This window comes from Perca flavescens, chromosome 24, assembly GCF_004354835.1.
Source record: "Perca flavescens isolate YP-PL-M2 chromosome 24, PFLA_1.0, whole genome shotgun sequence".
NCBI lineage: Eukaryota > Metazoa > Chordata > Actinopteri > Perciformes > Percidae > Perca > Perca flavescens.
In genome coordinates this window covers 12427701-12452874 of record NC_041354.1, presented here as the reverse complement: position 1 = coordinate 12452874, position 25174 = coordinate 12427701, and the positions used below count along the sequence as shown (strand labels likewise).

Here is a 25174-nt window from a genome sequence, read left to right as displayed (position 1 = left end):
CGTATCTGTATATGTGTTTCCGTGTTTGGGGGGAAGGTAACCTGCACATCACACGCAGACGCCACATACAGAACGCTTTACAACAGCGGGGGTTGGGGACTCTTTTCCTGCTATTGTATTAAATTGCTGTGAGCTGGCAGAACATAACGTAATCTCGGAGATTATTGCATCACAGCATTGTGCAATGCGAGAAAATCTCTCTCTCTCTCTCTCTCTCTCTCTCTCTGCGTGCACGCGTACACACACACACACATGGTCAGGTTCTGGTGGTTGATGAACGCAGATAGGTGCTGTTTAGCTCTCATACTCTAACGGGCCGGATGGGTAGCGCACTGCCATGAGTCCATGAGGCTAACGTCTGGTTACCCCACATTGTCATTGTGATATTTTGTGATTACGTTGTGAATCTGCAGCGTTCTCTGTCAGGTAAATACAGTAGTAAAATGTCTTCCTCTGATGTAGAAGTAGCCTATAACTGTAAGTCAGTAGTAGGCTATACAGGGGAGTTGCATGTTAAGTGGTTTGGGGTCCTTCTGTAAGTAATTTTGGGGTACAATTTGGTTTTGAAGAATTCTACAAGCAACAATACCACAGGCCAAGCAATCGGCGGTGACCCCACAATCAAGCCCATTTTTGACCCTGACTTCTGTTTGTCCTAACTAACTGACTCTGCAAACATGTTGCTTGTTTTCCACCTGCATGAAATCAGGACTTGCTCCACTGTCTTCTCCACTGGCTTGCTGCATGTAAATATAAGCATTACATTTGATCAGTGGTGGAAACTAACTATACCTTACTTCAATACATTACAGTTGTATAGCCTACTTCTAATTGAGTATTTTTCATTTCTCCTACTCCTTCTCCTTCTTCACTAGGCTATTTCATTTATAGATTAGCCTACTTCGCAGATTCAGATAAATATAACACAAAATATTATGAATATGAATAAAAAAATTATGATGTATTAAATTGGATAAAGATGAGGCTTTATTGATCCCGTGGTAAAATTCACAATACCTGCCAAGTCATACTTCTGCGATTATTTTGGTGAAAGTAACTGAAAATTAATGCAAAAGCAGTGTAAAGCATTACAATTCAGATACAGTAATATTGTAATATAACTAATTAGTCTAAAATGACTAGTTACTAGTCACCTATAATGTATTACATTTTGGAAGTAACTTTCCCAACGCTGGTGACAAAGCCGACCCTGAGCCCATAGGTGATGGACTGACATTCCTCAGGGAGAAGAAAAGTAGACATGCTCTTCTTTCTAGTCTTCTGCTGAGGGACACCCAAGGATAGAGTTTACACTCCCCCTCTTAACATGATTTCTGCTGCTGAGCTTGGTTGCCAGTTCTCAGAGGACAGGGGAGCCAAGCCCCCCTCGTCAATTACTACAGCGCTCTTAAATTCCCGCTATTCCCACCGACTAATTCTGTTTCAAAAGTGGGAAATTGGTTTGTTGTGTGGTTAAATACGAAGGAGAATGCGCAGATGTGTTCTCCGGGCAGCACTGGCGACACACCTCGCGATACTCGTGCATCCGTCAACTAAGTCAGCTTCGGTACTCTTACACAGAGGAAGAGCCTTACCACACCAGAGCATATCATGGAATATGCCGTATACATACAAGTGACGAAAGGCAGACAAGAAGAAGGCCTTTTATGCCCGGGCATGGGCCTTAAAGTGATATCCATGCCAACTTCAGTCCCCGTACATATGGAATATGTAAACGTGTGGAGAAATAGTCTCGAAGATTAAATGATTTTGATTGTGATGATCAGTTATTTAATTTAGTCACAAGTATACACAGCTAATCTAACACTTACATTTGATTTTAAGTTTATTGATGCGTTTTTGATGCACTATTTGGAGCTGTCGGTTTTCAAAGTAGGATATGTTATATGTGGTCTGCTGTTCATGCTGGTTATAAATGTGTCCTAAAACATCCCATTTGCTCTATGTAGTGTGGAGTCTTTCTCAATTCATCATATTTGCGTTATTTTAAATTCATGCCCACCCTCTTTGAATCAAATTTGTCTCCAAAACCAACATTTAGGAACTGTTGAGGTGGATAATCCCACTGCATGGGTCACCGAACCTGACTCAATGGTACATATCTATTGAACCTTGAAAAAACGCCCTGCATCAAATCCCCGAAATTATGTTTAGCCTTTACTTGTCAGAGAAGCAATAACTAAAGTGTGTTCAAAAAAAGCTGTAATGTACAATGGAATGGAAAATGTTTTATTGTGAATGACATATAAATCGGAACATTCAATAAATACATGTAGTTTTTAATTTATCCATACTTTGTGTTTTGGGGTCTGATTAACATCTCAGACAATTAGGTAACATGGCAATAAATAACTTGTGTCTTGCTGTCTTAGTACAATGTCTCCTGCTCCACCCAACCTAGAAACCAAAGGAGAAAGAATTAGGGACAGAGTTTTTAAGAGATTTCGCCTCAGATTTGGGGCTCAAATTCTCCTTGTTGTCTTTCACAGACAAATCAAAAGAAGGTTTGACTTGGTGGAGCTAAAATGGCTGTGACCTTTGTGACATGGAGGCTGAGGACTTATGTCTTACAGCTACTCATGACATGATGATATCATACTTGAGGCCATACATGAACTCTCACCTGACACGGCAGCTTAAACAATTGTGGTTTGTGTCGCGTTATTAGATGTGTGCACAATCAAATAACACTGTATTAGAAGTCAGTGTGAGTCAAAGGTGTCAATGCTGTTATTTAGCATATTTTACCTGGTCCCAAATAGCCCAAAGCTGCATAAATCCCAAACAATATTAACTGTCAGTTTAACTTCTTTTTTCTGCCTGATTGTAACACATTATTCAGCATGGATGGGCAATGGGATGTTCACTGATCTGTGCTGTGGGGCTCAGATGTACCCCCCCCCTTCTCACACACACACACACACACACACACACACACACACACACCCCAGAGCTAGCCCTGAATGCAGGTTCTGCTCAGCGCTGTGGGTGGAACGAGACATTGACAATGGCAGGGTTGAGGGTTGAAATCCCACTGGGCATTACCATCTGCCACAGTTCACTGGTCTGTGTGGAGACGCAGTTGTGGCAGGAATAACAGACACATGCACACACACTTAGACACAGGGGCATATACACAGCTTGCAATGCATAATTCACTAATACGCCACTGCTTTTGCTCTCTATATTACACATTATACTGTATATCTTGACTGACATTCCATCATGTCAGGTCAGGATATCTCAAAAACTGTACAAAATGTCAAGGAAGTTTGGTGGAAACCAATGACGTTTTTTTTTTTTAATGTAGATTGCTTTTCTTGGTCAATTTTAAATACTACTCTGACAATCATATCAACATTAAAGTCAAAATTCCTAGTGTCATGGCAACACTAACTAAGTGTTAACCATTACTTCAGTCAAAGTCACAGAATTTGGAACCACTTGGTTTTCTTCGGACAGCAATGCCATTTGATATGACGCAAAAAAAAATAATTCTGAATTTGATTCGTCATATGTCCTCTTCACCTCCATTGTCGCTGTAAGACATGGGATTCACCTCCAAATACAGAGAACAAAGTAAAAGTTGTAATACAAAAGCTTTAACTGCCTCAGAAGGGAAAAAGAAGAGTGTGTAAAGGTCTTACCGCCTGGGTAGCGTCTGATGCAATATCTTCTGGCTTCGTCGAATAGGACGACGATGAGAGTGTAAGGGAGGGCACAGAACCACCAAGAAAACCTAAGGTATGACACAGACACAGAGATTGAGCACATACACCATCACATGGAGATTTGAAATGATGTCTATGTGTTTCTTTAACTTGTCGGCAGCTTTTGAGTGTCTAAAAAGGCAAAGAAAATAATCATAATATTGTCAAGATATTTATTTAGCCAAATTTTATGTTTAATTGATTGAGCATGTGCTGTAAATACTGCAAATTGCTGCAAATCTTGGACTTTCTTTAGTAATAAGTACCTTTCAATGTCAAATCTGAATTTCAAATGAGACAACGAGAACCTCAGAGGTAAAGACAGAAATAAAAAAAGAGAAAACAAAAGCTGCTTGTGAAACTCCTGAGCTAATGAGCCGAATATGCTTTTACTGCTATCTGTTGGTCTCTGTTGGGAAAATAATCTCATTATTACAGTAGCTTTTCTGTTCCATTCTGCCTCTGAAGTGGAAACTATCAACAACACAAGATAATATCTACCTTTTCTTTTTTTTATTATTATCTTTTTATTTGGAAGGGTAAATTTTCATCACATACATTGATTACAACCTTTGTATACCAAATTGCCCTTCTGGGATTTTATTTAGGAACAAAGTAGAACAGAACCGGGGAGCGCATCAACTCAGGTATTCAAAACCTCAATATCTACCTTTTCTAACAAGATAATAAAGCCAGAAAAGCACTGACTTAAACTTTACCATTTTGGAATACAATGAAAACAATGTTTACACACTGGCTGCACTGATTGGCAAGAAGACTTTAAGTGCATTAAATGTCAGTAAATTAAAAGGTGCCCTGCCACACGTATTTCGTGACTTTGTGGTAATGTCTGAAGTTCTACCATGGACTCTGTAACATTTTTTTGTGGAAAACATGCCTTGGTTACCTTGTTTCAAGCCATTCTAGCGTGGTATAGAAAGCCTGCAGGAACACTCAGCTCGATTTCTGCCAGTTCTCATTAATATTCTACAAGCTAAGCTGTTTGAATCTGATTGGCTAACAGCTAGCCAATGAGAGCCTGGCTGTCAGAATCCTTTACACAGCCCAACTGGGCGAGCTAATGAATAGTAATGAGCTCAGGCAACATGATGTCAGACTGACCAGCTTTTGTAATTGGCCTGATTTCTCTGCTTATTTCTTTTCAGTGGCTAGAGCTGACAGAGGAGGTAGCAGTTCATTTTCACATTCACAACATAACACAAACACATATGGTCCTAACATATTTCAAAGAATGCAAGTAAAAACGGTTTTGTATGGCAGGGCACCTTTAACAGAAAAAAAGGATTTCATGGATTAATACTTTAAAAAGGATAAACGTAATGCACATTGTGCTCATTTGCGTGAAAAGAAAAAAAAACATTTACATAGAAAAGTAGACCATTTTAGTTCTATTTTGAGTAAATTCAGTATAATTTGTGATTTAAAAACCATAGTTTGTGTACATAAAGTTGTGTTTTACTCACTTGAGAGGATACATTCTAAGGGCAACGTCTGTGCCCGGGCAATATGACAGGAAGGCAGCCAGAGCTACCTCCTCAAATAGACCAAAGATGAGGACACGGTTGGACCTGTGGAATCAACGAGTCAACACTGTTAGAACAATGTGTTACTTTTTTATTTTTTTTAACATGACACCATTCTACACTTTGATTAATGTTATGATGAGAACTCTTGAAGCTCTGATTATAATTATACATAAACAATTCACTCTCAGATGTTTTGGCGTGTTATTAACACTAATGATGTGTGATTTTGTTGTCTAAGAAAAGTGTGCCCTGACTGAAGTATAAAATATTAAAGACAAAGTCAGACTACAGAAGTACCCTGCTTGAATTTATCCGGTAAGAAAATACATGTTTGGAAATCTCTGTCTGTACTTTAAAGGTCTTCTATGTCTTTATACATACTTCATTCCTTGTTGCATGATGGAGATCGTCCTGGTCTTACAGATGATTAGAACGCCCACTTGGATGATTACAATACTGACGAAGTAAGCAGTTTGACAGGTGAACTCTAGGATCTTTCTGCGCTCGTATGTCTGTTGAATACAACATTAAAAAAAATTAGCTCATTTTTCTATTCTGTTCTTTACATTAGAAATGTTAATGGACTATACCATTCATTTAGCATGAGTGTTACTGACCCATTGCTGTCCGTAGCTGTCTTCCAGGTCATTTATATTTTTGTCTTCCCAAATCCCTCTGATCCCCAGCAGGTCCAAGGGGTGGAAACCATTTTCAGCCAGGATCACAAAGTTTGTGTAGAAGCCAGCTACGGCCTGCTGCACACCTAACAGAGAAGAAGAGCAGTTTTACTTTGATGGATCTTTTGGAAAAGGTTGAACATTTAAGAAAAGCAACAAATAATAATTTCTGTCGCAACACCTAAATATCATTGAGGTACCATTAGGTATGCTTACCAATCTGTCCATAGGACACGCTGATGAGTCTTTGATTCACCAGTTTGTCAACTTCGGGGTTTCTGGGCTTTCTCTGCATGATGTCACTCTCAGGTAATTCATAGGCCAGGGAGATGGCAGGGACCTGGGAGACAACAAATAAGGGAAAAACATAAGGCACCTAACTATTTTCAATCTCTTTGTCACACACATGATACAAAAAAAAATTGTTAAGAAATAAGATGTGATCAGCCCTCAGTGAAAGAGCTCACCAAGTCAGTTCCCAGGTCAATACAGAGGATGGTGACGGTTCCCAGGGCCAGAGGGATGTCGGCGAGGACGAAGAAGAGGAAGGGTGTCATCTCAGGGATTTTACTGGACAGAGTGTAGGTGATGGACTTCTTCAAGTTGTCAAAGATCAGACGGCCTGACAAGAGTATTTTAGAAATTAATATTGCAAGGAAAATCAAGCGCTTACATTTATGCTTTTCCAGTCTGCATTCCACATTTCTGCAGGTATAAGCCTTGGTGTAATTCTTACCTTCTTCCACTCCGGTAACGATGGAGGCAAAGTTGTCGTCGAGCAGGATCATGTCAGCGGCCTGCTTGGAGACGTCAGATCCAGCGATCCCCATGGCGACACCAATGTCGGCCTTCTTCAGAGCTGGAGAGTCGTTCACACCGTCACCTGTCACAGCCACAATGGCTCCCTGCAGAGAGAAAAAAAGAAGTGTTAGGATGTCCACTGCAAGATTCAAGTAAAAAATGTTCTGAAACAAAAAAATCAAGGACCACAGACATTTCTTAAAGCTTTTAACTTAATCTGTGTCTGGGACGCTGACCTGTCTTTGGCAACCTTCCACAATGATAAGTTTCTGCTGAGGGGAGGTTCTGGCGAAGACGATTTCAGTGTGGTGTTTCAGCACATCGTCAAGCATCTCTGAGCTCATGTCTTTCAGCTCACTGCCGTGGATAACGCAGGCCTTGGCATCCCTGGAGAGGAAATCATAACAGCATTAGGACAACTGTTGTAATCTCACATCCTGTTAAAAGGGGTTATACTAAGAATGGGATATACTGTAATTAGGGCAGTGCAAAAAGAAAATCATGGGGAAACAGGAAATTCATTTCAAAAACAGACACCCCTTAAAGAAAATGATGGCATCATCAGCATAAAGCGAGATTTAGAATAAAGGGCTTTACACCTTCAGGTTCTGCTAAAACATTAGCAGAGGAAATCGATAAAGACTGTGATGGCTGGCATGGCTTAACACGGATGGCCCACCATCATCGATGCCTCACCCTCAAACTATCATTTTACATACTCATCCAGGATAGACAGGTAAGGTGGGGCTACAGCACTTCAGAAGTAAGATAGAAGTTATTTGGTCAAATATATCATTGCAAATATATCATTGCACCTGTATTTGTTTGTATGGAAACACTGAAGTATTTCGTCCTGGTTGATGGTGACATGGCTTGGTAAAGTTATTATTCAACTGAAACTAGCAACCGGCTTTATACATCCCATTTCCACATCTCTTTTTAAGATAAATGCAGCCAATGGCTTGGTTTATTTGTCCAGATCCTGCTGATAAAATATGGTCCTGGTTGAAGATGGCCAGACTTCTGCTTTTTGAAGAATGTCTTGGAAGAGAATTGTCTTGGTCATTGTGAACTATTCTCTTCAGATAAGTGTCTTCCATGATGCTTTTTAACTGCCATGGTGAACCCCCTTCTGAAGAGAAATAATGTATATGCTGCAGTACTCAATAACTACAGACCAGTATCCAATCTGCCATTTTTAAGTACACTTTTAGAGAAACTTTTTAAATCAGTTAAATGATTTTACAAGTTTTCACAATGTTTATGAAAAATACCAATCTGGCTTTGGGACGAATCACAGCACAGCACTAGTCAAGATTGCAAATGACCTTAGACATTACTGTCTTTGTTTTTATAATGTGAATCACTTTGTGTTGCATGACTTTTGTATGAAAAGTGCTATACAAATAAAGATGTATTGATTGATTGATTGCTTCAACCATGAATGCATGTTTGACATTTTATTAGTCCCATGAAAGTGATTTTTCTTTTTCTTTTGAAAAATAGATTTATTGTACACTTTTTGTCTTTCAGTGCCTGTAACAGGCTCAGATTTAAAGATAGAATAAGGATTTTGGTATCTAGACTCTAAACAGAGAATCCAATGGTACCACCCATCTCATGCTAGCTTGTCATCTGTAGTATAATCATAGCCTCATGAAACTATACAACCACAAACTAGAGACCCAGGGCATTTAGGAGAGGTATGGCTTTCATAGGTATATTGACCATAAGGGGGTTTCTCAACAGTTTCCAAAACAGAAGTGATCCCCATCCAATCGGCCAAAAATTCTTGCAGAAATCTCCAAATCTCAAAAGTTTTTTTTATACTTAATCAAAACATGGATTTTCCCGTGGTGTTCCTCAAGGTTTATTTTGGAGGAAATTGGACAATTCTTGTCAATTCTTAAATGCTAAAAAATGGTTTAATTGTGCACCAAATCTGTGAAACAAATGGCATCCACCCCAAAATTGTTAAAACAACTTATGAGACACAAGTGAGCAAGGTAATGGCCATCATAAACTCATATCATAATGCACAACTTATTTCAATTAATCAAATGTCTTATTATTTTTATTTCTCATTTATGACTAGAAAAAAAACACAGGGCTGAGTTGCAGGTCAAATTAATCCCTGGGTTCCCAGCTTTGAAATGATATATACCACTTCTATGTGGAATCTACTGTTGACCTGCTATCACCCTCTAAACATCCCCTGTTTCCCACCCCTATCCCTCTAGAAAAAGAGGATGGAAACAGGAATTTCCTGCATGAGAATTCTGCCCAGAATGACAGTATTTTTTGAATGTATGTGTTTGGGGACAGTATTTCTGCAGCGTGACTGTGATTTGTCACCAGCTCAGAAACTCCTTATATGTACAGTATTTGTCTGCAGTGAATTAATTTGCAAAAACATTTTTGGCTGAGTAGATTTAGTTAGCCAACTCTGATTTAGTTTTGCTCTATTAGTACAAGTAGGGGTGGGATGCCCGACGATACGATATTATCATAATACTTATGTCATGATATGATATTATTGTGATTTTAAACATATTGCGATATTCTGCGATATAACATCCGTTTGAGACATTTCTCTGTTTGTTGATCTGACTTAAATTTTAATAAGTGTACTAACCTGGGGTCGACTTCTGAGACTGGCACATTCAAGCGGGCAGCAATGTCTTCAACTGTCTCGTTGCCTTCAGAGATGATACCCACACCTTTAGCAATAGCCTTGGCTGTGATGGGATGGTCACCTGTGACCATTATAACCTAAGGATGAAGCCGTTAAGAATTAACAGAGAACGTGATTGGGGATATGGTGAAATAATAGATATATGTAACGTACACTAGGCTTGGGCCCGTGTAAAGTTGGGCCCGCCACGGCAAAAACCACCTGAGTGGTCCTCGAGGCAGCAACCATCTTTCCAACACTGTTTTTGATACAAGTTAGATGTAGCGCCATGACGCTAATGTCATGTCTAGTGCTAATGTAGGCTACTTTTTAATTTGCCAGATGGTGTCATAGTGACAAATGCCAACCGGTGTAGCCTCGTAGTGATACCGTAAACCGACCCAACTCTACTGTACACCTGAAAAGACTACAGCTACATACTTTGATTCCAGCACTCCTGCATTTGCCGACAGCATCAGGCACAGCAGCACGAGGAGGGTCGATCATGGACATGAGGCCGATGAAGCACAGGTTTTCAGTGGGGAAGTTCACCTCATCAGTGTCAAAATGAAAGCCCTCTGGGAAATCGTCATCAGGCAGGTTGAAATGGCAGAAGCCTGAGTAAGACGGGAAGAAAATTCTGGTCGTGAGTTCACAAATGGCTGTTTCTCGCCACACTAGTTAAAGACATGAGGACGTAGCTGTAGAATGGAGCTATGTTGTACCCAGAACTCTCTCTCCAAGTCCTCCCAGCTCAACGTAGGCGTTCTGGAAAGAGTCTTTCAGCTCTTCGTCCAGAGGCTGCTCCTTCCCGTTCATCATGATGGTGGAGCAGCGGTCCAAAATCCTCTCTGGGGCACCTTTCATCACCAGCAGGTGCTTGGTCTCTCCAGGAGTTGAATTCTTGTGGATGGAGAGCTTTTGGACAAGGGAACGACTGTATATTAAATACTTGTCTCAATCCCAATTTTATTCTAAACATATGCTAGTACTCATTTATCAAAAACTGGTCAATGGAGAAATAACCCAACCACTAGAGGGCGTAAATCAACATTTCCCTCCGATACCACTGCAAGTATTGTCTTATGTTTGCAAGGGTTTTTTACTATTGAAATGACAGGTTGAACCTTTGCGATATACACGTTGAACAAAGTTGAAAGCTATGGGGAACTCTGTGGATTGTTTACCTGGTATTTGTTGGTGGAGTTGAAGGGGATCTCAGCAATATTGGGGTATTTGTCTCTCATGCCGCGAACGGATCCACAGCACAGCTCAATACACTTCAGCAAGGCAGCTTCTGAGGCGTCACCAGCTACATCCCTCTGAGGATTTAAGCAAAGGAGAAAGTTGGATTTTGACCGAAACTGTGGAAAACATTGGTCATTCTTTATTTACAATATATTGTACATCAAAACTGATACAACACACTGGTAAAAACACTACCGCTTTTGTCCAAAGTGGCTTCTAAAAGCAACACAAACTGAAAGTTCCTCAAAGACACTTTACATACCTTCAGGTATGAAAACACCCTCAGAAATGTTTTTACTTGTCAGTACTCGTTAAGGTGGCCACCTCTTCCTACAGGTGCAGCTCTATATTTCTGAAAAGGCCTTTAATTCATTTATTTGGGCATCTTCACCTTCAATTAGCAGGAGAGCATGAAAGGGGATAGAGAGGGGGAAGATATGCAGGAAACCTGCCGCAGGTCGGATTCAAACCCGGGACCTCCGCGGACCTTTTTGTCACACAAAAAGCCATTGTTATTGGTATTTTCCTCCCGTGGTGAGTTGTTTAGACTATTTTGCTTTTCACCTTCAGGATGGGGACGTTGGTCTGCTCTGCCAAGAAGACGGCACGGTTGCATAGTCCGGCGATTCTGGCCAGGGCAGCCCAGGTGGTAGAGCTCTTGTCAAAGGAGGCTCCACTCTGGTTCTCTGTGGTGTCGGCCTCATAAATCTGGTTTTCGAACCACATGTGGGCCACGGTCATCCTGTTCTGGGTCAGGGTGCCGGTCTTGTCGGAGCAGATGGTGGAGGTGGAGCCCAGGGTCTCGACAGCTTCCAAGTTCTTCACCAGGCAGTTCTTCTTCGCCATGCGCTTAGCAGTCAGGGTCAGACACACCTAGAGGCAGAAAGCAAGTGTTCATAGCTATAATATCTTTATTTTTTATTATATATGTCTTTGAATCAACAAATGAGAAAATGAGACTCGGGCAGAAATTCTGGAAACCACTCACAGTGACAGTAGGCAGGAGACCTTCGGGCACGTTGGCGACAATGATACTGATGAGGAAGATGATGGCCTCCAGCCATGTGTATCCGAGGAACATTGAGAGGATACAGAAGGCAGCACCCAGAGTGCACGCCACGGCAGTGATGATGTTGATGAAGTGGTCGATCTCTATAGCAATGGGAGTTTTGCCGACCTCCAGACTGGAAACCAGGCAGGCGATACGACCCATGACGGTCCTGTTTCCGGTGTTGATGACAACTCCTCTGGCAGTACCTGGACAGAGCCAGAGATTTTTTCGAGTGATAAAACTGACATGAAAAAAGTGGGGTAGCTACTTCCATTGTCTCCATGAATTTGCCCAGCCCTTTATGACGTTTGTAATTTATGAAACCTTTTTTTTAAGTTTAATTTTCTTCTAACTTGGACTTAACTTGAATCTACTGAATAGTCTACACAACTTCTGTGTTGTCTTCTTTTTTGTTAGTTCTCTACCTTCAACACAGTTGGTGGAGTAGAAAGCAAGGTTCCTGGTTTCCAAAGGGTTGTCGCTGGAGCAGTCTGGAGTCCGAGCCTGAGCCTCGGATTCACCAGTCAGAGAGGAGTTGTCCACCTGAAGGAGTGAAAAGTAAAGCAAGAATGAAATGCCATAGATATCCAGAGAACTGAAAATGACATGATGTCTACAAGACCAAAAAAAACAACGACTGCTATTGCTGGTCTCGGACAAAAGTAGGACAATAGAAGATTACACATTTGGGTCAAAATAAAACTTAAACTAAGGAACAAACTAGATTGAGATGATGTGATTTTGAGTCAGTCAAAAGAAACATTTTTCAGAAAGTGATTAAGATGAAGTAAAATTATGATTTATAAACCACAACTTTCAACACGATATTTCCCGTTAGATGTTAAGCAACTTTAACCACCAGAAGTGCTGTTTGAAGCCACAGCTCCATAAGTGAGATTAATAACAAGTCTTTGAGGTACGGACCTTGCAGCCGTGAGCAGAGACGAGTCTAAAATCAGCGGGGATCTTGTCTCCACCTTTCACCTCCACCAAATCTCCGACCACCACCTCCTCTGCGTTGATCATCTTCTTCTCGCCTTCACGGATGACCAGGGCTTGCTACGAGAACCAAGATAAAATATATGGTTTTTCAGAGCAATTTCTGAACAGACTTATGCATGATTTTATTTACAATAGCAAGAAACCAGATGATAAATGGAAAAACGAGTCCTCGTTGCAGTAATGCTGATGAAGCAATATGGCTCCTTCTTGATATTCTATGATTAGTCACTGTCTTAAATATGATATGAGCAACATTTGAGCCATTTTGTAAATAATTGCAACTAAATGAGCTTTTCATTGATGCTATTTTCTGTTTTACTGTGTAGGAATTTCTCCCATCTAGCGGTGAAATTGTATTTTGCATTCAAACGAATAGTGCTCTCTAGCGCCTCGCTTTTTCAAATGCGTGTTGCAACTACGATAGCCGTTGTGTACCAAGAAGCTATAATTCCCTTTTTCGCTTGTTTTGGCGAAGACGATTCCTTCTCTTGTGGCTCGGCATAAGTATGATCTTCCATTATGAACTAAAGTGCAGTGCAGGCTTTCAAATTTGGCAGTGAGAAGTGCCTCTCGCTGATCTCCTTCTCCGTTTCGGCTGGTTTGAGTCACGTGGCGCTGGCTCTGAACGAAAACGCGTTGTGGATTAGCTAGACAGGTAGGCTAGTGCTTTATGTCCCTCTCAGCGATTATAGTTTTTCAAAATAGCGGAACGACATGGAAGCCTCCTTGGACTTGCCTGTCCAATGTAAATACAGATAAGAAATTCTTCGCTTACGATGATAAGGACATATTTATGAATTCATATAATTCATCATTTTAGCTAATAAAATACTTAAAGGTTCAAAAGTCACGAGAAAATCACCTGTGGAACCATGTTCCTAAAGGAGTCCATGATCCTGGAGCTCTTGGCGTCTTGGTAGTAGGAAAAGCATGCACTGATGACGACCACAAATGTAAGCACGATACCCAGGTACAACTACAGTGAGAGTAAAAAGACCGTTAGTCAGTTCTTATTTGGTGGTATTCATTCTTTAATTAATATCTGCACAAACGTATACAAAGACCTCCTTACGTTATCGTTGAGCATTTCCTCTACTGTTATAGACTGGATAGTGAAAGCGAAGAAGCAGAGGAAAGCACCAAGCCACAGCAGCATGGAGAAACCACCAAACAGCTGGAAACAAGATAAAACATCATTTAAGTTAGTCTCGCTTTGCCAGACCTTCCTCCACAGCGCCGCGGAGGAGGGTCTGGCGAGTCCACACAGCATTCCGGGATGGGAGAAAAACGTGCTCTGGTTTATTGGCATTTCTTTAAACCAATCCCAATCGTCATGGGCGGCGCTGAGTGGCGGCTAAGCATGTCTAGCTAGCTGTCTTAATTAACCCTGCAGATATCTGAGGAGCAGTTAACCAAAGTCCTCATAAATCCACCGGAGTTTAAAATTTATATATATATTATATATATATATATATATATATATATATATATATATATATATATATATATATTGGGATTTTTTTTAAGTAAAATTTTAGAGGAATTAATATTTTAAAAAAGACATGATATTCATCAAAGTCAAAGAAGTTTACTTTAGGTAAACAATTCAGTACACAGAAAATCAAACTGCAAATTTGGGATTGTGGTTCACAGGTTCTTAGTGAGCACATGTTTATATGCTGAAGTAGGCCAAAGTTCAGCCATAGCTACGTTGTTAGCTTCTAGCTAAAAGTCAGGCACTGCTAGGCACTGTTAGGCACGGACACTAGTGGTGCCATCTAGCGGTAGGGGGTTTAAACACAACATAAAAGTGAACCACTGTCTTACATGAATGTTTTTGCACGTAAACAAATAAATAATAATAATTATATAATAATAATAATTGTTTTGCATGGAAAATGTTGCAAAGTCCCAAACTGGAATTTCAACTCAGAAGAAGGGACTTTTACCTGTTTACAGAACTTGACCCATTCAGGCGTTGTGGGAGGAGGCGTGAGGGCATTTGGGCCATCTCGAGTCAGGATCTCTTTTGCTCTGCCGTTGGAAAGACCCTAAAAAATAGACATAAAAAAATGACAAGTTCGACAGACTGGCAGATTGACGGAAAAAAAAGGAGGTAGGTGTAAAGTGTAAACTAGGTAATATCATGATAAACCTGTGAGTCCAGCTTTTACAGCTTTGTCCTCTTTTACTGGAGGGCAAAACTATGAAGCAGTGACATGTTTCCTGTTTGAAGTTTTTTATTTGATAAACAGATACACCACTATTACTATTACTAGGTGTTGGATTAAAGTTTTAATGAAACGAACGAAGATGTCTGTAATCTCAATGCTTCGCCTTTTATAAGTCTGTCTAATTAGACAGCAGAACATGGAATCAGAATATAAACAGGGGGAAATCAGTGTGAGAGAGGAAAACAAGACAATCAGGTTGCATCTCTGTTATGAACAGTACGGACTACAACGAGGCCAATGTTCTGTTTCTTCACTACTTTGCATGTCTCTAATACGTACACTAAAATGGGGGAAATTTTGTCTGTGCATAGTAAGATCTTCCCTGGCCTCTGGGCTTAACTGCTTTGGTGGCACACGCAATGGCACGCAGTGGCACACACACACACACACACACACACACACACACACACACACACACACACACACACAAAAACTAACAAACACACACACATGCAGGGTACTCACCCTGGTTAGGTCGGTTCCATATTTTCTCTGAAGTTCATCCAAGGTTAACTTGTGGTCATCCTATGGAGAGAGAGAGAGGGAGAGAGAGAGAGAGAGAGAGAGAGAGAGAGAGAGAGAAAAAGAAGAAAGAGAAAGAGAGAAAGAGAGAAAGAGAGAAAGAGAGAAAGAGAGAAAGAGATTAAATCCCTGTCATTTTAAAACCGCAGATATTATCACAGATATTTGAGGATTAAAAAATGTCCTGTCATGTCCTCCAGAGGGACACAGGGAACATAAAGATGACGAGGCAAAATCAGTCATCTGATCAGGATTATGGATGCATAATGCCGGTCCATACAGCGTGATTTTTAAGACGAGTCAAAGCAGTCATTTGAGTAAAACTGGAGTCGGCTGATGATTGAACATTTGCAGCCAAACGCAAGAGCTGAGCCGCAACTGGCTCGGTAAGGTATGGACTCATCCAAGACAAGGCGACTACTTTCTTCTGGACATCATCAATGTTAAACTAAATCAAATTGCACATGGTTCTATATACAGCCTTTTCTGTTGGACTTTTAGACAAGTTATTTTATGTTGCTATGGGAATGGCGACCACTGCCTCACTTGTATGATGGTGCAATAATGATTAACATGTCGGCTTCATTGCCTCCATACATACCGACCTAGACTATTATTACTGTTTTACTACTGCCCAATAGGCAATTATTCTTTAACCATTGTTCAAATCTGACACCTGAGGATCATAAATACATGACATTAAATCACTGTTGCCCCTTTTTTTGTTCTCAAAGTCAAACTTTCTGAAGACACAATGCACTTTCAGCAGTTGGAAGACACACTAAAGACACGGCATGCTGTTGATTGCAGTAAATGGTACGCTAAGTTAGGGAGGTTATGGCGGACTGGTGTTACGGTTGTCTCAGAAATAATTGCGATTAACAATATAATTGTCTCTTTTAGTCAAATTGAAAAAAAAATTTCAGACAAATTGAACTGTTAAGAATGAATCCCAGTATATGTATTTTTGTTATATCACTGTTATGTGACCCAGATAATGGAATAACACAGGTAGCCTATGAAGAAAACTTCTTTAATTATAATAAAACATTGTATTTTTTTTGCTTAAATGAACATAAAATGGACAATAGAACAACGATCCTCATCAATAAAGGACAAAACACTAATAATCACTTACATACAATTGCAATTTGGCATATTTAAACAAAATCAAAAAATTGCCATCAACAGTCATCCACCCTACTGTTGGGCCTTGGCTAATGTTGGCAATGAATTGCGGTTAAACACAGAAATAAAAATAATTGCGATTAGACAATCATGTGTTAAGTGTTACAGGCCTAGTTACGGTTGCTATGACATTGAGATGTCCTTCAGCCGGCAGCAGGACTTTGTTTAGACGTACCGAGGACAGTAATCATTAATATGTCATCTAGACGGGAATTCTATTGCCTAAAAACCTGCAGCACTCTGTGACCTGGTGGGTGACATTGGTTGCACAATAAACACGCAGTAATTAAAGAATGAATTATAAAACTGGCAACAGGCCATTGCATTCACATTCACAGCCTAGTTGTTGTAAAGGTGCTTGACTTCAGCACGTCTGCAACAAACTGACGGCAACAACCTACTCTTTACTCGATGACCTTGTGAAAATCAAAGACCGATTTAGAGCAAAATGACAGAAAAAGAGTATTACGATATTATCAAATCATTAGCAGGACACTTGAACGTGGTCCCTCATGTCTACTTGGTGCTTTGAGATGAACACGAGACCTGATCCTGCCTCCGTGTGAGCTGACCTTGTGAAGGACACTATGCTACAGTAAGTTAAAAGCCGCTTTCCGTTTTAAGGGTAGTTTTTAGACAAACACAGAAGTGAGACCAGTTTTGATTAAGTTCTTAAGAACAGAGAAATCACATAAGTTACAAATGTTTAATAAATGTATTTCTGCCTATAAAATGTGACCGTTTAGTTTAGTCAGTGGTTTGTATGTAAGGGTGCCTCACTGTTCTTGGGAAACGACCTCAGCCAGCTAAAGAGTGGAAAGTGTGATTTTACCCTTGCGAGGTATAAATAAAGGCATGTCGTCTTCTTCTCCTTCTTCTTCTACATATACATACTGAGAAAAGGCCCCAATAGAAGCAGTAGAAATTGGGGGTACTGTTCTACACAGAAGACCCACCTAAACTTCCATGCACGTGTCACACGGTGAAAGTGTGTTTTAAACTTGCTGTGGTTTTATGCGTGCCTTTTTGTGATTTGTTTTTAATCTTTCATGGTTTTAATTGCATGTCTTTACTGCCCGATTGCCTGCGCATTAACTAGTAGTAGTATTAGAACTAGAAAAGCTTGAGCTCAGGGCTTGTGACCTTCTCCATGTGAGGGAGGACACGCAGGAGGACCCCACTCGGCAGGTTAAGAGGCAGCATGTGACCCATCTCTTATTTTCTAAACTTGTTTAATGTACGTGGTTCAAACCCTACGAGAGGTGGAGGCTTGCCAGAGCCAGCCTATGGTTCAGTCGGGAGGAGGGACCAGCCAGAAATATTATCTGGCCACAGGTGAGCAGGAGGAGGGAAAAGAGCTGGACAGAAAGAGTTGGACGGTGTGAAACGGAGGACTGGGGGAACGATGGACCTGGGGAGCAGCATTACACCTGTCTGTGGTCTAAGGTGAGGACCAGGGGTCTATTTCACAAAAGCAGAATTTATAAATCCAGTATAACCAAAAAGGTGAGACTCGGCCTATAGTGTAATCAGTGCAAACTGGCTTTTTGTGTGTTTCATGACAGCCAAGCCAGGCTGAGGAGGTGCGACTAGGTCAAGCCTGGTTGAAGTAATTTATACAGATAGATGCACGTTTGCGGCTTTCTTTAACAGGCCACAAGGTCGAGATTTACTGATGCTGAAACGGAGAATACGAGAGTGAGCAGCGGCGTCTTATGGAAGTATGAAGTGAAACATATTATTTGTAAAAAAGAAAGAAAAAAGAAACACGGTGGCTGCAATAAAACAGCGAGAGAAAGCATGGCAGACGATCACTGACCAACTGAATGTTTTTTTATTTCAATTAACTGACCACTGCTCTTATTGGAAACTATCATATTTATATTATTCAATCAGACTTCCAAGGATTTGCACAAATTAACAGTTGTAGCTTACTCTTTGCCTTAAAAGTGAGCAGGAGATTTTACTCAGGAAATTTACCATGAAGATCAAATAATATAACCAGTATATTATACGCAAACATCTCTCTCTCTCTCTCTCTCTCTCTCTCTCTCTCTCTCTCTCTCTCTCTCTCTCTCTCTCTCTCTCTCTCTCTCTCTCTCATTTGGACTATAATATAAATTTCCTGAGTAACATATTAACTTCCACTGCTCGCCAACAAAGGCAAATGACAAGTAACTCTTGGAATGGTTTCAGTTAAAGGTAAAATACGTAATATTTCTAAACTAAAATGTCTAAAAACAACTATATCTATGTTATATATATTGTTCAGATGCAGGGCTGGACTGGGACAAAAAAATCGGCCATGGCATTTTTGGCCCAGGCCGATTGGTCAGACACATTCCATGCAGACAGTCCTCTTAAAATATTCGTGCATTCTATGATATTTGAGTTGCCTAGTGTTCTGTGTTCATATGATAGATTTGGATCCTTCAAGAGGGGTCTCAAGACTTAACTGTTGATCTTACAGTTAAATAATGAATTCATTCGTAGAGTTATAATTTGTATATTTATGGTATTTGTTTATTTTTTATTATTATTGATATTATATTGCCATTGTTGTTATTATTACTATTTTGCTTAATATTGGCTTGGCATCTTTTAAAAACTGTTAATTTTAACTACTGTAAGATTCATATTTTGTCGCTTTGGACAAGTGTCTGCTAAATACAATAACCATAACCATAACCTTTCCCAATAAAGCTGAGAGTAGTATATGCCCTGGAAAAGAGCACCAAACAATGGTACTGGCATTCCACAAAGCAACTTTGGCTTTGCAGTGCTACTGAATAGCCTAACATTAAATAATTAAGAAGAAGAAATTTAAGGGGAACTTAAAGCTGTCCGATTCAGCAGGGAAAAATAATTTACATTGCTAAGTGACTGATCCTCTTACTGTATTGAATGAGTGTTAGTCATTAAGGTAAATTATTAATTAAGTCTAAAACGCACTTTTAGATTTGTGAAAGCTTTATTGCAATAAAGGCAGATTTCACAGTTTGTTTGCATAGGTAGACCACATTAGACCAGGTCCAGATCCAAAACCACAATACCTAGACTTGTCAAATCTGGACTAAATTATCCTAGAGAGGCTAAAGAGTCATAAAAACACAGTTTCAGATTTGTGAAAGTTTTATTCTATTTGTGAAAATGCAATAAAGGAAGATTTTGCTGTTTTTTTCACATGTAGACCACATTGGACCAGGTCCAGATCCAAAACCAGATTTCAGGTTTCAGATTTGTGGAAGTTTTATTCTATTGAATAATTGAAAATAGCCTCTCTGGGATAATCTAGTCCAGATTTGACAAGTCCAGGTATTGTGGTTTTGGATCTTGTCCAATGTGGTCTACATATGAAAAAAACGGTGAAATCTCCCTTTATTGCGTTCTCCTAAAGACAATAAAGCTTTCACAAATCTAAAAGTGTGTTTTAGACATAATTAATAATTTACCTTAATGATTAACACTCATTCAATACAGTAAGAGGTTCAAAAAACAGAGGATCAGTCACTTAGTGCTAAGTGTAAATTATGTATCCCTGTGGAGTAGGACAGTTTTAAGTTTCCCTTAAATTTCTCCTTAACTGCCGAATTGGAAGCTGCGAATCGGATGCCACCTTCAGCGTCGTCACTAACTTTAATGTTACAGCCAAATTGCTTGTTGTCGTTATGACACACACACACACACACACACACACACACACACACACACACACACACGCACAGCCTCCCTCCCTTCCTGAGAGTCCCTGTTAATTTGCCTACTCCACTTCGTCAACTACTCTCTCTTCCATCTTGTCCTAACTCGCTCCCATGGCCCTGTCATGGTTACTCTCCTCTTCCTCGGCTTCTTCCCTGTCATGATGTTGTTTCTGCTTCTCTGCTATAGCCAGTCACCTCTCCTCCTTCCTCTACTTCAGGTAGGCCTAATGCTGATGTTGAAGCAGCTACTACAGCCCCAAACATGTCAGAAATGTTGGCACATTTTGAGGCATTCTTAATCTTTTTCTCCCGTAATTTCTCTGCACCTCCCTTGCGCTTCGTTGGTCATTTGTCCATTTTAACGTGGACGCTAAACTTCCAGCAGAAGCATAACTATTACAGCTCATGTCTCAGGGCTGGGAGTGTGGAAATGGGTTCCTGGATTGGGTCAGGCCAGTGCCAATAAAGAAAATTAACCAATTGGCAGCTGTCAATTCTTTATGGGCCGGCACGGCCAAAAGAAAAAAAGAAAGGCCTATAAATTATATCAGCGATTCGGCCCAGAAGTGCGGGTAAATACCATAGGTAAATGCCCGGTATGCCAGATGGCCAGTCCAGCCCTGTTTCGCCTGTCAGTGGCATCATGTAACTTTTGACCCCTCATGCCAGCTAGCAACCAGCTAGCAGCCAGCTATATTCAGAGCAATCCAAACTCAGCCAGCACAAACTCTAGCGCAGGATGCTAACGACGCTGATGGCAGTTTAATGATCCGTAGGAAAACATACATATCAGACCAGTCCGGCCGAACACCAGCCATCCGTAAAAGTTACGTCTCCGCAGGGGCAGGGCTAGAAGGGGGGCACGGGGTGGCACAGGCCCCACACTGAAATATGATTGTAAAAATGACATACTGTACGTTTAGTGAACAGTGGTTGAAAATGGACTATCATTCAGTCGGTCCGCTATTGTCTGCCACGCTGTTTTTTACTGAGTTTTCTATGTCAAATATTGGATATAGAAAAGAAAGACACTGACAGTACTAACTATGCTTTATAGTATAAAGATAATTAAGCCATAAATTTAATGCACACTGTAAATATGACTGTAAAACAGTGTATTAGTGAGTTAAAGGTAAAAAAAACACTGAGGTGTCCTCTCCCGTTTGTGTCATGAATGTACAGTATAGAGAGCCGAAGTCACACCCTATACTTCCGGTCCATGGGAACTTAATTCTGAAAAATTTGAACGAGAGTCAATGGAGAGTTAATCATTTTTTGATCCCGTTTGAATTGAGCTATGGATTACAAATATGATGTTCGTCAATTTAAAAGATAGTTTTTCAACCGAAGAAAGTCTGTTTATTGTTAAACTGTTGAAGTATAAGACTGTGAAAACTAGAATCCCAGACAGCAAGCCAACATTGAATAAATATTGATCTGAATCATCATTATGCTTGATATTGAAATTTCAGTGCAAAATAAATATTGAATCACCATTACCATATCGATGAAACCTGACGTTATTAATGTTTATGGCAACAACATTGGAACAACATTGATCTATAGTTATCTTTATGATTGATTAAGCATTGATATTTGGTTTACCGGGCGATATTGCCAATGTTTTGAAAAGTCACTGATTTAGAGTTGAAACAACCTGTTGTTGAAAAGCCATTGATATATAGTTGACCGGGAAATAGGATTGAAAAGCCATAGATTTTTGGTTGACCGGGAGATCATCGGGTGGTAGACCGACGTACTGCACCGGACACATCTCATTTCTGGACTCTTGGGACCCATATGCTCAGGTAAGCTTGCTTAATATGTAATGTCTGATATGAATGAATTGTACAAATCAAATACTGTTACTCTTTAACATGATGGTTAGTGTCCATCATGCTTTGGGATTCTGCAAAAGACAACTTTTAAAAATAGCTAATGTTAGCTAGCATTAGCTAACGTTAGCTAGCGTTAACTAACATTAGCTAGCAGCAACTATAGTCTTAGAATATGATACAGATGAAGTTGGAAATGTTTTGGCAAGGAAATTATTGGATATGACTGACTTTCCATTTGTAGTTGCATTATAGCTTTTGGATTTTGCTGAGGACAACTTTTAGAATTAGGTCATGTTAGCTAATGCTTGCTAACGTTAGCTAGCGCTAGTCTTAGCATAAAAATCTATTTTGAACTGATGTTTGGCAAGGATGTGAGAGTATTTGTTGCTCTAATGGTGTTGTAATGTGTTTGTAGAGAGGAAACTGCAGGAGGGACTGAAGCAAGTAAAAAGGTAACCTTGTGTGTGTGTGTGTGTGTGTGTGTGTGTGTGTGTGTGTGTGTGTGTGTGTGTGTGTTACCTTAAACAGTGTGGTGTGGTCAGTGTTTTAGGCTAGGCTATAGGCATACAAGCTTTCAAATGTTCCATCACTTTTTAACATCCTGGCTGTAGATAAAGCAGCATATTCATTATAGGCTATTTCATTTAGGGCATTACATTTTCGTATGCCTAGCAATACTTTTCTATAGCTTAATAATGATTGAAATTCCATTGAAATCACGTTGATCCTTAGTTCAGTTGAAATTTCAACATTGTTTCAATATTCCCGATAATTGAAATACCATTGGAATTCCGTTGATCTATGGACAGGATTTCAAGATTGTTTCAATATTAAAACAGGGTGCAAAATGATGTAGAATCAACATCAGAATTTGATGTTGATTCATTTACTTAATGTTGACAACGGAATGTTGATTTAACATAGTTTCAATGACTGTTTGCTATCTGGGAAAGACTACACACTTCAATGTCGCATGGATGACGTCTCGCTGAAGCTACGATGTCTGTTTGTATCGTACTGGGGATATAACGTTACTCAAATGAGCAGAGGATCTCGCCTGTTCTTTGGCTTATCTGCTGGAAACACTTCACTGGATAAAACACATCAGGTAAGATAACGTTAGATGTTTTGTGGAACAGAGCTAAGCTAGCTAGCTAGCGAGCAAGTTGAGCATCGAGCTAGGTGACGTAAATTGTGTGAGACGAGAGATGTAGTTCACTGAGCGGTTACACACAAAACTAAGTGGTCATATGACATTCCTACGGCTAACTGAGACTTTCTTCGGTTGAAAAATTATCTTTTAAATTGACGAACATCATATTTGTAATCCATGGCTCAATTCAAACGGGATCAAAAAATAATTTGCCTCTCCCAGTTCACTACCGTTCATATTTTTTCCGAGTTAAGGTCCCATGAAGTCCACCGGAAGGGGCGTGACTTCGGCTCTCTAAAGCCTACACTATATAGTTACTGGTGTGAACTAAAACTATAATTTATTATGATACATTTGATAATTGTGCAATCCTCTCAAATATATATAGTATAAAAATATATTCCCAGTTCACTGGACGGAATGAAAATTGCACTTGTTAAAGAATACATAAAAAAAGAATGAACTCAACTAAAATATTTAACAATGTATTGGTCTCTGACCACTCTGTCATTGTTGCAAATTATGGAAACACACATGTATGCGACATTATGTATTGCCCTTATCACTGACTTCATTGAAAACACATTTGCAACTTTATCAGCCATTTCTAATCATCTCAACAAGTGCTATAATATATTCATCAAACCTCTAACAAATCCACTCTCTAGGTTTTTTGAAGTAGCCCTCAGGTGTTTCTGTGTGGTCAGTGTTGTTTTAATCTCCCTCCCCCCACCCCCACACCGCACGCCAGCCAGGAGGAAGAAATAGGAAGGAGAGCAGAGGAAAAGAGACACGGATGTGACCGGCTGGGGGATAGTTTGACAAACAACGGAGTTGGACTGCTGACAGACCTTGGACAAGCTGGCCGTGACGAGGAGGGGGAAAGACTTGGTTGAATGCCTGTATAAGCTAAGTAAAGGAAAGTGACCAATGAACTGGACCTGTGTGTGTGATAAGAGTCATGACTGAAATGGAAGGAATACAAGGGGCTCAAATGCCCCCAACGTCGACTTCAAGGCACCTAACCATAACCTTAAACCTAACCATTGGGGGCTTAAAACACCAAACACCGTACAAGAGCCAGACAAAACCCGCCCCCCCTGCCCCCCCCCACCCCCTCACATGTCACTCCCTGGACTCTAAGTAGAACACTCCCCAAATCTTGAACAATTTGCATTACTCATAGAGGTAGCTCTGTCATTTTAAGAACTATTAACAGTGCCTGTCTTTTATTTACTTTTTTAGACAGATTTTAATCGAAGCAGATTATTTTAAATAATCAGAATGAATTCATGTTTTAACCTGAAATAGTGTGTCTGTCTCTTCGGTTGCCACAGTGTTGCTCACCCAAACAAAGAACCCTAAAGAAAAAAACTACCTGTGTTCCAAAGAGACTATTAACCATGATGACACCTGGATTTGGGGAGGATGTACTTGAGGAGCAGCATTACACCTGTCTGTGGTCTAAAGGGAGGACCAGGTGTGTCTGTGCGGTCAGTGTTGCGTATATATCTCATTCAAGCGTACCTATGTGTACACTGTGATGTTTGTGTACTCACCAGGTCAACTTCTTTCTTCAAATCGTCCATATCCCTCTTTGCTTGATCTTTCTTCGTTTTCTTGTCCCCACCGTCTGAGCTTGCCGCCAGTTTGTACTCATCTTTCCCTCTCTGGATTGAAGAAAATAAAACAAAATAAGATTCTGAAAAAGACTGAGCACATGTGGCGAGTTTGCTCTGATACTTTCTTTTAAATTACAAGAGCGAGAACAGCATGCAGTGTCAACTTTGCTATTCAATAAAATGTA

General features: G+C 40.1%; 1 protein-coding gene across 1 annotated transcript; it reads right to left on the bottom strand.

Annotated features, from left to right (window-relative positions):
* Positions 1-2378: 2378 nt before the first annotated feature.
* Positions 2379-24973, bottom strand: LOC114550891 (sodium/potassium-transporting ATPase subunit alpha-1-like). Its single transcript, XM_028571852.1, has 21 exons — positions 24927-24973; positions 15431-15490; positions 14681-14782; positions 13804-13905; positions 13594-13707; positions 12654-12788; positions 12155-12272; positions 11667-11935; positions 11378-11551; positions 10156-10309; positions 9872-10047; positions 9392-9528; positions 6993-7143; positions 6692-6860; positions 6423-6577; positions 6172-6295; positions 5896-6041; positions 5660-5790; positions 5216-5320; positions 3669-3760; positions 2379-2418 (listed from the first exon to the last, which is right to left on the bottom strand). The coding sequence occupies exons 1-21, from the start codon at positions 24954-24956 to the stop codon at positions 2390-2392; spliced, it is 2673 nt and encodes an 890-aa protein (XP_028427653.1). The 5' UTR covers positions 24957-24973; the 3' UTR covers positions 2379-2389.
* Between the last annotated feature and the right edge of the window lie 201 nt (positions 24974-25174).